The sequence below is a fragment of the Cololabis saira genome, chromosome 1, assembly GCF_033807715.1.
Source record: "Cololabis saira isolate AMF1-May2022 chromosome 1, fColSai1.1, whole genome shotgun sequence".
NCBI classification, from domain to species: Eukaryota; Metazoa; Chordata; class Actinopteri; order Beloniformes; family Belonidae; genus Cololabis; species Cololabis saira.
Genome location: NC_084587.1, coordinates 22396447 through 22410389, shown reverse-complemented (window position 1 = coordinate 22410389; position 13943 = coordinate 22396447). Strand labels below are relative to the sequence as shown.

Sequence of the window (13943 nt, the reverse complement as noted above, 5' to 3'; positions counted from 1 at the left end):
CAGAGGGGCATGTTCCTCAAAAGTGGGGAGAAAATAGCAATCCTGCTAGACACAATAGCAATAACATGTTTTAGATGATTAATAACTGGCTTATAAAAATAACAGTCACAAAAACAAATGTACAGGATTTGCAATTGTGAAAATGAATGATCCATTTTTATGACACAGAACAACTGTCAAAAGTAAAATATTTAAGTTATTTCAAGCCTACTCAATATTTTTTATGTCATTTGAAAACAGGGTGGAACTTGTTACCCTAATATTGGAGAAATGTTAGCTTTTCAGTTCGCGGAAAATGTTGTGCAAGTGTCTATATTACGTCAAACAAAATACAAGGTAGAAAGTACATGCACTCCACCTCCAACTTCAAAGTATGTTTTTTGTTGTTCCTTTAAACTGGACACATTATGACCTGTATATGTGTCATGTCTTAATTTTAACATACTTGACCTGTCATCGGCTGGAAGTATTTTTTGCTGTGAACAGTTTCCAGTATGCTGCAAACTCAACGATCAGAGTGGGAGAGGGGTGTACTGAAGTAGGCAACACTAAGCTTTAACAAAACATTTGTCCCCAGGGAACAGGAGTAAGTTTGCTGGCAGGGGGATCTAGTGAAGAACACACACCCTCCCAAAGGCATTAACACTTGGACAGAGCTGATGACTGGGGGAGAGTGATGTTCTCCAGCTTCTCCTATTAGTGAAACCAACAAACACAATGGTGTTGTTGTTATTCTTTTGCCATAATTAGAAAGGGCTCCGTGTGTGGGCAGTGTAGTGGGGAGGAGGAGAAGTCGAGTTCGTCCTATTCACTCCCCCCCCACAGTCTTATTTGCATGACTTGAGCAAATGAAATGATGCAATATGGCTTTTTGTCGCAACACAAAGTGAGATACCACCCAGCCACTGAATTATTTGAGGCGTGCTTTACATGAGAATGGCCCGGTGGTGAGGATCCATTCTGTTAAGTTTGGTACATACAGTTGCGTGTTTTCTTGGGTCTGAATTTCCAGGGAAAGACTTACAACTCCTGGCTCGCTGCATGACGTTTTAATGCATTACTTCTTACACGCGAGCCCGGTACATTTAACTATTTTCACGCAAGAAAAAAAATGGTGTTTCTGTCCTTCTCTGTTGACAGTTGTAGCTGACTGTTATGGGATGTAACGTGAATCGGGCCATTGATTGCCATGGTAACGCCGAGGCGCATTGGACACGCAGAATTAGAGCCGCGCTGGTTTGTCCCAAACATCTGGTAAACAAACTCCAAGAGCGTGAATACTCCAAGTTATTTCCCAAAGTCATGTCCGAAACACCACGGCACAAACCTTTTGAATGAACCCCCCTCTCCGTAAAAGCAGGTAAAGCGACAGCTATCACACTTGACCAGAAACATTGACCATATGTAGACATACAGTAGCCATGTGGAAAGGCTGATTTATGGTTCCGCGTTACATCAACGCAGAGCCTTTCCGCGTAGTACGGCGTAGGGTACGCGTCGATTTAACGCAGAACCATAATTCAGGTTTAAGACTATAGGGCTGCCTGACTTTTTTTTTTTATTTTTGGTTTTTACTTCTGAGGCAGCTCAGGGCAACTTTTTCGTCCCGGAATCGAGCTGTTGGCACAATAACAATAAGTCAGGGCTGTAAATGCATCCCCCGAGAACGTGCAAATAGTAAAAAGTGTTAGTTTTGAACGTACCCTGGCATCCCTGCGGTGCAGGATCTGATAGGCGGCTCTCCTGGTGGGACAGCAGGACACACGAGAGTACAACATGTGGCAAACTTCTCCGCTGCTGCCGTCCAGCAACACTTTTCGCTCCCTTTTCTTCAGCCTCTTGGGCAAGCTTCCGTCATAACATCTTCTCCTCCTAGGGCTTATTTCTCCTTTCTCGCCGAACTTTGCGTCCCCACATTCCCACACGTTAACAGCGATGGCCAGGACGAGCACAAATTGTAAATGCTTCATAGTTTAAAAAAAAAAAAAAAAAAAAAAAGGTTGAAAAAAAGAAAAAGAAAAGAAAAAGCAGCTAAATAAAGATAAAAAAAACCCTTTCAAAAGAGAGATGTTAATCTGCAGCGCAGTCTGTGTATTTATTGAGCTGTAATATCTCCAAGCTGGAAAAGGCGTTCAAGAAAAAAATTTACTCTAATATCTTGTTTGTAAACGCAGGTGTTCTCAATTTAATTCTAACGTTATGAGGATAGATGCTTAAAAAAATAAATAAGGCTATGGTTTCTTCAAATTATAATGGCTAAAATCGCAAAATAAGAAATATAAAAAGAGAATAAAACAGTAGCCTACAATATATCCTGATGAAAACAAACAAACAAACAAACAAAAGTCAAAAGAGCCTGACGTTCCTTTCAACGTTGTAATTCCTTTTGAGCCCAGTTTGTTCATGCACGGGACAAAACAACATCAGAAAATAAAAGTTGTCTCTCACTAAAGTCCTCAGAGCGCTCACATGTTTTCTCGTGCTCTTTCCTCCTTCTTTTTAACCAGCGCGCGAGAAGAGGAGCGAGCGCGATGACGTATGAGCCCGCGGGGACGCGCGTGTGGCCGCGGCCGCGTCCACACGGAGGTAAAGTGTTACCTGCCGGAGCAGTGGGAGTCCCGCTGCTGGCCGCTCACTGCACCGAGTAAGTTCACACAACGGCACTTGATTGTGGCTTTAAATTAAATACTGTATATCGATCCGTTTGAGTGATAGGACACTGAAGAAACGAGTTCCTTACCTATTCCACTTATGAGATTTTTTTCTTTCTGTGTTAATGGGCATGCAGACCGACCTTTTTTTTTTGTTTGTCTTCACTTTGTGGCAACTGAAAATTACTTATTAGGCAACAATCTAAAACGCTCATTCAGTATAAGTAGGTAAGTAAGTACTTAGTAAGCAGGAGCACGGTTGACTAGCTATATTAAAGGCTTTTATTTAATATTCCTAACTTCACAACATTTGAGAGGAAACTTGTACTCTGCAAATTAAGATTTTACACAGCTTGCAAAATAATAAGCTCCTCCTCAGCTAAGCACTGCGTTCAAATAAGTCTTACAAATTTATCATTTTTAAGATACTGTATTTTACATAACTCTGACTATTTCAATTACTTTTCATATTTTTTAACTAATATATTTAGAACTAAGTTCTTAAGCTAATGGAATGTTAGTAAGTAACGAATCTTAGGTTTAAAGAGTATATTCTCAAAAATTAAACGTAAACTGGGAAATGGAAAAAACAAACAAAAAATGTGAATCACTCATCACATGATCCCCAGCCATTTGCTGAGACACAGTGTATTTAGACAGGCATATTTAAGTTTCTTGAAAATGCCAAATTTGCGGTGATTCCTTTTCATTCCCCTCTTCCAAAAAAGCCACATAGCTCTCCAAAAAGGAATGTCCAACCATTGCAATTACTGTAAGAACAACACCCTTTTTGGATGCAGAAAACCTGAATTCAGTTACATTAGTGGCACCTGTTCTTACTTGGGGGTCTGCAGCTCCCACCAGATTCCCGGCTCAGCTTATCTACAGGAATCTGGAGCGAGTGGAATCCAGGAGGGGTTGGTTTGATTGTGGGCAATTATGGAAATGACTGTGTGTACTATGAAGCTGTGCCGGACTCTGCCAGATCTGACCCCGCACTCTTAACATTCTTTGCGTTACCCAACAGGAGGAATTTCAGTATAGCCACTGTATGCAGAGCAGCAAAGGAACAGAACCATATGTGAGAGAGGGAATCTGCCAATTACACCCCTATCACCAAAAATACTAGCGCTCAAAGAACAGAAAAGAATATAACTGCACAGAGTGAAAACATATGGGATGCAGCTGTGGACCAGAGGAGTGCATCTGCTGGAAGAGATAGACCAAGAGAATCACAGTCTGACAGACCGCAGTTCTAAACTGACATTATCAGGCACAGACTGAGAGCAGACCCCCCCCCCAAAAAAAACAAAAAAACAAACAAAACACAGACATGTAGACAAATAAAGAAATAACCTAACATCCACATAAAATGCCTTGCCCTACAACACTTTTCTTTATTTTATGTTACGTTTTCTATTTAAGGATCTTTTTTTCTTTAAAATTGCTTATAAAATTAATCTCATAAACTTAGAATTGGTCCATCCTTCCATTTTGATAACACCTCATTTAATCCACGGTCCAGGGGGGCTGGAGCCCTGACCAGCTGTCATTGAGCGAGAGGCGGGGTACACCCTGGACAGGTTGCCAGTCCATCTCGAGACCACACAGACAGAAACGGACTAACAACCATGTGGGCTCACCGATTTAGAATCACCAGTCGACCTAACACACAGGTTTTTGGACTGCGGCGAGTAGTAACGTACAACAAAACACAGGGAACTGATGAATAAGTAAAATATCTGTAAGCAAAGGCGTGATACTTCCCGGACATCATACCACCTGTTTCATCCTTTTATTTCTGCAGGGTCAGTGAGGGAATTCCCATGCACTCAGTGTTTGACCCTCTGAAATGATATCCCTTGGGATGATGGTTAGGGTTGAATGTGACCACATAAGCATCAACAATACGGCTCTGGAGCGCCACTAGCTCTTATTGCTGCCTCTGCTATTCCGCTCATACGTTGAAAGTTTACCTTCTCTGTCCATTCTGTAAATGTGCTGTTTACTTCATAACTCAGCATCATAGTCATGACCTTATACAAAAGGGGTCATGACAGAAATTCATCTGTGCTTTTTTAGTTTTTATGGTCGAAGTTAGTCGACAAAACCACTGCCTTACGCCTCAGGATGCAAAAGTCCCATTCAAACAGTCTCATTTTTATCACCAGAGGTGGGCAACACAAACTGTGTATGAATATCAGTTTTTAAAAGTATCCAGATATTGTTACAAACAGAGCAATGACACGATATACACAGCTACATGAAAGATGTGTGAGAGGCAGTTTGAAAAGCTGTTGCAAAAATATATAAATAACAGTATAAAACCTTTTAGCTTGTACAGAAAATAAACACAAAAATATGCATACACAGTTTTTTTCAAGATAAACAAAATACAACTCATTAATGTAGTACATCCTCAAAGTATTCTTCAGTTTCAACATCACTTTACATTACTCAGTTTTTCTCGACTCCGCCACTAACATGAAATCATTAATTTCAGCATTCTGCAAGCAGTTGTTGAAACCTGTGTGTACTTTTCTTTCATGGCAGCTATCCCTCACCTTGCAGCACACAGCAGCATTGTGTTACTCTCACACCTTCTTTAATGGCCCGGCTTTGGCAGTCGTACACCATAAGGCATACAGACCTCTGTGAGTGTTCACAATGTCATTAACAGTCCTGACAACAGCTTAACGAACCACTGCCATCTGTTTGTGAGGGCTTCAGGGAAAGAAGCAAGAAAATCAGATCCAGTAGCTATTTCCAGCTGTGTGAGTGCAGCTGATTCCCTCTTGAACAGATCTAAACACATGAGGACATTTTAAGTGAAGTGACTTATGCAGCGTCATCCAGAGTGAGTCAGTGACAGAGCCTGGGCTGTCTGCCCGGTATCAACAGTTTCTAAATCATGTTCTTCAGCCATCAGACCACACTACCTCGCCTTCAGCTTCCTTTCCTCTCCGTATTCTGCACCACCCTGAAGTGTCCTTAGGCCTTGTTTGACTGAAGAATACACATGGCATGAGTTAGTAAAGCCACCCAGGACTCCGTAGTGCAGTGGCACGAGACACATACACAAGATGGCGTGTTCTGTGACTGTTGAAGCCAGACTCAATGCCTGACGCATACTCAGAGATACATTTTCATACCATTGTTCTTTGTCAAAAATATTGGAACCTTTGAAAGACCTTAGGATATAATTTTGGAGAGCTCAGAGGGGGTCCCACGGATCAAAATTTTTTATTTCACTTTAATTACATCTACGTTTCTAACCATAAAACACAAAGGATGCAGTGATTGAAGTGACCTGGCCTTAGTACATGGCTAATTGCCTCTCTGCTCTGCTTTGAAATGGTCTATTTCAGTCGCTTTGGTTTTCTCCGAGCCCTATAATAGAGAATAGTTCAAGTCCCCAAAGGCAAGTAAGAGGTTAATGTGCAGATTGATGACTCTTTGTGGTCACTTGTTTGTAAATGTTTCCATCAGGCTTTAACAGATCCCAAAGTAGTACCATGTTAGGCTCCGTACATATGTGTGCAAATTGCAGATTCATTACACTCAAGAATCACTGCACTGAAAATGATTTTGGTGAGATGGGGTGGGGGTGGGCCGCTGGTGGTAAATGTCGTCTGGTGTGGGCAGCAGTGATGGTGGGCCCATACTGTCGATGCTCTTTCACTTCGTTCTCTCTCTTTACTCCCACTTTCCCAGTACCCCGCAGTCCTCAACCCATCTGTTCCTGCTTGGCTTCTCAAGCTCCCCATCAGGTAGGCCCGAGCCATCGAGTGCTCCTTCAACTCAAGGCATCTGAATAAGCCAGGCAGTGGAGAGCGAGTGTACGTGTGAATGCACTTGTGCACCTGCAATTTTTCTTTAATGCACTGGCCGAATCATTTTGTAATAAATAAGGGCATATCAATATTATTTAATGGTTAATAATTTACCTGATACTCTGCTAGAATATCATTGGCCGGTTGGCTATAAATTCTTGCTTAGTTGGTGAATATGAAAGACAGCAGATCTCTCTAAATGTGAGCATTTCATCCAAGGAATTGCTCAAATGAAAATGAAAAACAGACCCGCGGACCAGATTAAAATGTTTTTCTAATCACTTAAAACAGATCGGAAATTCACAATTTGCAATGTTCTCTTTCTGTGACTGGGATTATTTTACAGTAAAAATAAAACATGTTGAATTGAATATTCATTCCCAACAAGGATTTCAGATGTGGAATAATTAATTACTGAATGAATTAGTGGATTCATTTTAAACTTGCTTCAGTACTGTTCCCGGAGCTTACCCCAGCTGTTGCTGGGCCAGAGGTGCTGCAAACCCGGACAGGTCACCAGTCCATTACAAGAGGTGGGATCAGTTTAACTTTTTTTTTTTCATTTTTCCATTGCCCTCCTACAAAGGTCACTGTTTGGAATTGTACTGTGTTTTATTGTCCCAAGGAGCTGTTTTGAGGTCTCCTTTCAGAGTAATATTTCCATGCCTGGTCCTTATTCTTTTATATCAAAAAGCCACAGTGAAATCTACCCCTTTGTCCAGGATCCAATTACAAAGCTTGACTCATTTTTATAATGTGCTAGCCTCTCCTGTCAGGATGTTTTTGTTCTAATCCCTTTCAGTAAGCCAAAGGTATGTCTGCTGGAAAACACTGCCAAGTTGTTACAATATATATTTTCTTATTCCTCCCAAAATGTAATTCAAACGAGTCTCTCTTTTGTCATTTGGGTTCATACAAACCATGGAGCGCTGTCTAACAAACTGCAAAGAGCCTGATTTGCCACCTCTTTCGTTATTTTTGTGTTCTAAAATCATTGTGTTATTAATATTTCTCATCATTTATGTACAGGTGTATTTCCATCCTGCCCCTGGTATTGTTCTTTTTGCATTACCCAACCGTTTAATAGCTACAAAAACCTCTGAATTGGTCATGCACAACCGCATATAAGTTGAAAGTGTTTGGCCTCTTCATGGCCTTAAGGTTTCCATTAGCAGCAGTATAAGCTTCATGTCAGGAGATGGTCTCCATGCTGACCTCAGTCATCACAGGCTTGAGTTAGTCACTACAAACAATAAAATGGATCACTAAAATTCAACATTGATATAGCTATATAAATTCACAGCAGTAACTTGGTCAAGTGTGAAATTTCTTTGCTTTTTCTTTGCTTAAAGTTAAAAAAACAATTAGTTCAAACTGAAACTTAGGGAGAAAAAAAACCTTCAAAAGCAAATTGTCTAACTCAATTGTACCGGATGGCCGCTAAGTTAATTTTCCACTACCTCAGCCTCCAAATCAAGGCTTTGTTGCTGGTTAAGGAAACCTTTTTTCTTGTTGTGTTTCCATTCAGTTTTAACAAAAATATAAAGTGGAAATTAAATATACATTAAAGTATGCATAGCGGTGTCTCATCTGTGGACACTGGCACATTCAAACTGATCTGTGTTGTTTGAGTTTGAGTTTTAATTGGTTTTAGGATTTATTGTCTGGGTTGCAAGGTTGCACATGCAACTAGAAGAAACATCCATTCTGTTCACTTATTTAGTGGTGTCACAGCAGTACTTTCCTTGAAATTTTATATGTGAAAGTATGTGAAGAAAGAAAGGTGTGTACAAAAAACTGTATTGTATTGTACTTCTTTAGCGATAGTCTTCTTTTTATCCAGGTTTCTCATGATTGGTTTGAGTAAAACAAAATTTGTATTCGCTTAAAAAAAGTAACAAAAATGCACAAATTGGACCAAGTGTGATTGAACACTTGGGTCCCATCCTCAGACTTCTCTCAGCAGGGTTCACCTCAGACTAATGGGGTCAGTGCCCTGTCTGCCACTGTATGCCCCCTCCCATTCTTCAAACTCTCTGTCACATTGACACATGGACAGACAGGCTGTCTCATGCAGTCTCAGGCTCACAGATGTCTTCCATACATGTGCAGAGACCAGTCTGTGCAAGAAAACAAGATACGCAAACAGTTGTGAGGCTATTACCACTAAGCTCTCAAGAACATAAACATAGCTTCATTATCATGCACTTATGTCCTCACAGCCATCAAAAGCAGACAACAAATTAACAAAAGTCAGTGACCATAAACACAGGCTAGATGTTTGTACTTTCTTTTGGGAAAGATCATTTTGTAAATAATTTAAGAAAGAAAGGTTGAATCCGGAGAGTGTAAAACCCAAGTTTATCTTCAGCTAATTGCACAGATACTGCACAGAACTTTTTGAGTTCAGTCCCCACTGTGTTGCATTCCAGATGCTGATAGCAGTGTTGGACCACCAAGGAATTGAAGAACACTTACACAAGTTGATATGCACGAAAACATTCTCCTTTGCTGCATATTCATCCTCTCCTTGTCAGGAGAGGTGTCGTGTCTGTAAGAAGACATCTCTCATTTGACCACTGACCTGCTTGAATCTTCTAAATGCCATTTCAAAGAGATAAACACCTTATAAATCTGTTTTCACAGTTTAAGTGTCATGTAAAGCATGGGAATATGAGAAATTGCGAGCAAAGAGCTGTTGTAAGAGCACGTTTTTTGAATTCAGAAACACTGAGATCATTCGTATCTGTGGTTCACAGAAACATAAAATGTCAAGATTTTATACTGGAGGCCAGGCAGTGTCGACAGCTTTTAGAAGCTATGTCCTCAGGAAAACTCAGGAAAACCCCAGGATATATCTATTCATAGAGCACACCAAATAAAATGCAAGAACATTTGTTCTATATTGGACAACACAGACAGTAATTTGCAAATAAACATCTTGTGCATTGCATGATCAAAACAGTGCACGACTGCCACCAGCCACATCCACTGCCTGGACCCTTCCAGATTGACCAACAGGATTGCTTGACTATGGTCAGCTAGATACTGCTACCCAAGGACCATATTCTGACTGAGCCTTGGGGACCCCCTGACCACAGCTAGGAATCCTCCAGTTAAGGACGCTCAGCTTGCCAAGGGTACTGACAGAGTATCCCCTTTCACATCATGTTAACCAAGGTTCCCGACAGAGCTAGGTTTCAGTTTTGGCAGCCCTTGTAATAGCTGCAGCAGTATTCGTTTCAGAAGTTTTGATGACTGAGGTGAGGTAGGCATGCTCCAACCAGTTGGGGCACGCTTATTCTTCCCGTTTGCCCATTTATTTATATATATATATATATATATATATATATATATATATATATATATATATATATATATATATATATATATATATATATATATATATACATATACATACATGGGTGTTTGTCTCTGTCTGGTGGACTGTTAACCTGTCCAAGTTGACCTGATGAGCCCCCTCCCGGTGATTCTAATTAGATGAAGAGGGTTTAGAAAATGGATGGATGGATGGAATTTTCATGAGCCAAAGCTTTCATTTAGAGATTTGAAAAAAGCCAAGTGCTACATAATTGTGAACAGCAGTATAGTTACACGAATTGTGGCCGGCATGAGCAGGTGTTTAACGTCAGTGCTCACAGATGTAGCATTTGTGGTAATATGCTGTAAATTGCTGTCTTTTTATTCACCCTTTGGCAGAGGGATATAAAAAAAAGAAACTAAATGGGGTGCCTTGCCAACATCAGGCCACAACTGGAATCTGTATTCCTTAGACACGATGTCTTTGATTAGTAAAGTTGTTATGATTTTACAGGCCAAGACTCAGAAGCCATATGGCATGTTTTATATTACGATGCTAAATGATCTGAGCCTTTATGTTCTTGTGGTGCACTTAGCCCACCAAAAGAGCTCTGTGAATTCTGATATCCATGGACCAAGCTCTACTGTGCTTGTGAGATAAACCAGCAAGCAAATTACAGGATGGATTGATCATAAATCATTTGTGCACCACAGTGCAACAATCAGATGAATTTCAACACTTGTCTTTCCTTGGGAACATGGATTTTTTTCCCCCCTACCCGTCTTTCACAACCTTTGGCTTACATGCTTTTTCAAAGAGGAGATACTGCCAAGTATCACTGCATACTCCAAATATTTGCGTGGTCATCTGGATTGAACTGTGCAGTTGGATCACATCAGTAATGTTCAAACACTCCTGAACCCACATGTTTTGCACCATGGTGTTCAAGTGAGTGTTGACCTTTTTTTTTTCTTCATACATCAGTTGGTTTTTGTTGTCTGCTTGTCACGATTCATAGATGATGGAGGAGCCCATATGTATAAACCTTTGTTTGACAAAAATGAAAATAAAGACACTGCCAAAGTATGGAGTCAAAAATCAAAAGTCCAAACAAACATGAAACTGGGTGGATGTAGAAAACAAGACTGGACTCTCACGAAGTTAGCAACATAAATTCAAGTGAGGAGCTGACCGAACAAGAAGTACGCTGGGGTGAACTGGTGGAAAACAAGTTGCCTGGTAATAAAAGGATCTGGCAATGAACAAAGGAAACCTGGTCAGTTTTACATACTCCTTACAACACATACTTAACACTACACAATATGTCCACTGCACATTGCATACTGCATTCACTGAAATAACTAGAATGCCACCATACATGAATAGGAAGGATAGTTAACACATTGGTGGAAGAATGCTGGAGATACAGCTGCCAGGCAAGAGAAATAGGGAAAAGGAAGAAATGAAGTGAAAGAGGATATGCAGTTGGTTAGTGTGACAGAGGAAAATGCAGAAGACAGGGTCAGATGGAAATAGATGATCTTCTGTGGCAACCCCTGAAGGGAAAACCCAAAAGAAGTATGCATTAGTAATTTAGGCTGTGGTTTTGAAAATGGGCTCAGTTTCAAAAATTACCCTGGTATTAAATATAATGGAGAAGTTAACGGCTAACACAATACAGGTGAGTGGCAAACAGTAATTTACACTCACTCAGTTGTAAAGCGAGGACTGAAACCAACACTTAAGTGAACATATTACAGATAAGACAAAAAAAAGGGAGCAGTAACTGAGATTTTAAAGAACATTTTATTTTTAAAATAAGACTTGAAAGACAGACTATATTACATAATATGACAATAAGGCAAGTAAAGACTTAACAGAACAGGAATTTTACAAAAGCAATGAGCACAAGTAAATCCTGACAAACCCAGCAAACAGATCTATGTTAACAGCTGGCACATTGAGTACACATTGAGCAAAACACAAAATAGCAATCAATTATAGTTTGAATGTAATTTATTTACATTTCTTTCCAGTGAACACATCTTTAAGAGAATACCTTGGAAGATGATATGATTGTAAACAGGTTGAAGCAAAACGTTCAACGCTCTGCTGTTTGCAGGTGGTACAGACAGCACGACCACTTACAAGTAAATACACTGTAAGTATAGCACCAACTTAATTAGCAATGCTGTAATTCATGTAAACAGACAGATAATGGGATGCCTTTTGTCCCAACTCTCTGGTCAAAATAGGAAAAAAAATAAATCAATGAAGTACATGCGCTTTTGAGGTCTACCACAGCAAAACACAGTCTAAGTTTTACTGTCTGTCCCCCTCTCTGTCTACAGCTAGAGTTTGTCAACTTGAAAGCTTTAGGATAGAAGAGATAGTTTTTTTTTTTCCTGGTCCAATTCCTCCCAAGTATCCAAATATGTTTAGGGTTAGGTTTTTGTTGATTGTTGTGGTTCAAGAAGTTATTGGCATAATGGGTTGGTGCAAGATGGCCTTTTCTTTCCTTCAGATGTAACAACCAACTGCAAATCTTACCGTTTTCCTTTTTTCTCATTCACAATCTTGTGCTCCCTCTTCTCTGGATAGCTGTTTAAAAGAGTAAAGCTTCATGTGCTGACCAAATTACTTTGCACGTGGATCCACATTCTTATTGCTTTTAAGATGAATGTACTTCTTCCTTGACCTGTAGGCCTCCCTATAGTGTAAAATTTAGCTTTGAAAAGTGACACAAATTTGACCACATAAAAAAAAGAAAAATAATTATATTTTTTTAAAACAGCTTGGCACCCTTAAACCATTTACCTCATTAGTGAGTGGCAAAGTAGAAAACACTACATTTAGCCAGTAAATTAGGTAAAGCTGAGCAGAAAAAGTACATGTTTGTCCAGTCTAGGCGCAACATTTCTTCAGAGAATGCAAAATGTTTTGTATTAAATCTGCTTGAAATCAGTTCTTTAACACTGGATCATCCTGAAGGAACACGCTTATCTTTACAGCTGAGGTGGTTCATATGCAGTATCAGAAAGCAATGTCAAATTTCTTTCTGAACTGTGTACGTATGCTGAAAATTGCTAGTCAAATCTCAGCTGTGTAGGTGTATAAGCACATATGCACTTGGTCAAAGGATTAATTCACATGAAAAATGAAATGGAGCTCCTTTTTCAGGGCTGTATAGCAGTTTGCGCATTAAGAGCATTTTTGCACTGAATATTTGATTCAGGACAGTTGTCTTGTTGGCCTCACTAATAAGGATGTTAGTGTATGTAATACATCAGTAATCTCTTTCCTCAGTTATACCTGTTCTTACAATTATTCCCAGAATTTGTAGCCAAATCCAGAATTTCCAATTTATTTCTGCAGTTTTGTACTTACATGTGCCTGTTCACATAACACACCTTCTATACGTGATAACAGCCTTTGATCCTCCTCATCCATACAAATTATTTTGATAATCTTATATATGTGTTATTTTGTACATTTGGAAAGCTAATTTTATAGCCTATATGCAATGGAAACATCATTGACCTATAGACCACTGGTCTAAAAAAAACATTTTCACACTTTAAACTGCCAATAAATTAAATTTAATTTGAATTTTCTATAATGGTTTTGTGCCAAGCTTGATGTATGATTGTGTTTAATGTTTACGTTAATGTTGTAATAACTTTTATGTTCGGCAAAGGGATAACATACAAATAGGAAAACATCCAGAGAGCACTTCCAAATGCCAATACCCTATTACACAAAGGTGGCATATGAGGTTTCAATTAAATGTCCTTGACATGTTTTATACTAAATCTCATGTGAATACAGCACAAAAGGTTCCCCTGATCGACCATGTTCAAAACAGCCTGTTTAAGTGGGTGTAGGTCTCTCAACTCCATCCTCCTGTTTGGTAGGGAGTCCCTGAATTGAAATCGGTGACCCCAATCAGACCTAAAATGCATCCGAGAAAATCCAATCACAAGTGGTCAACACAAATTAAAGGTCTGAAGACATTCATGGATTCAGATCCAATCATTTCCAATCAGAATTTGAAGGTGGTCTGGGACAGTTTTGTCCATGTTTTCTTTATATTATGAACACAAAGGAGTTCTGGGATGGTTTCAGAGACTCCTTACT

At 39.6% G+C, this 13943-nt stretch overlaps 1 protein-coding gene across 1 annotated transcript in view; it reads right to left on the bottom strand.

Annotated features, from left to right (window-relative positions):
* hhip (hedgehog interacting protein) overlaps positions 1–2524 on the bottom strand; it is a 41810-nt gene extending 39286 nt beyond the window's left edge. Inside the window, exon 1 of the mRNA XM_061718307.1 lies at positions 1704–2524. Coding sequence (XP_061574291.1) covers positions 1704–1970 — 267 coding nt within the window. The 5' untranslated portion in view covers positions 1971–2524. The remainder of the gene's footprint in view (positions 1–1703) is intronic.
* Positions 2525–13943: the final 11419 nt, after the last annotated feature.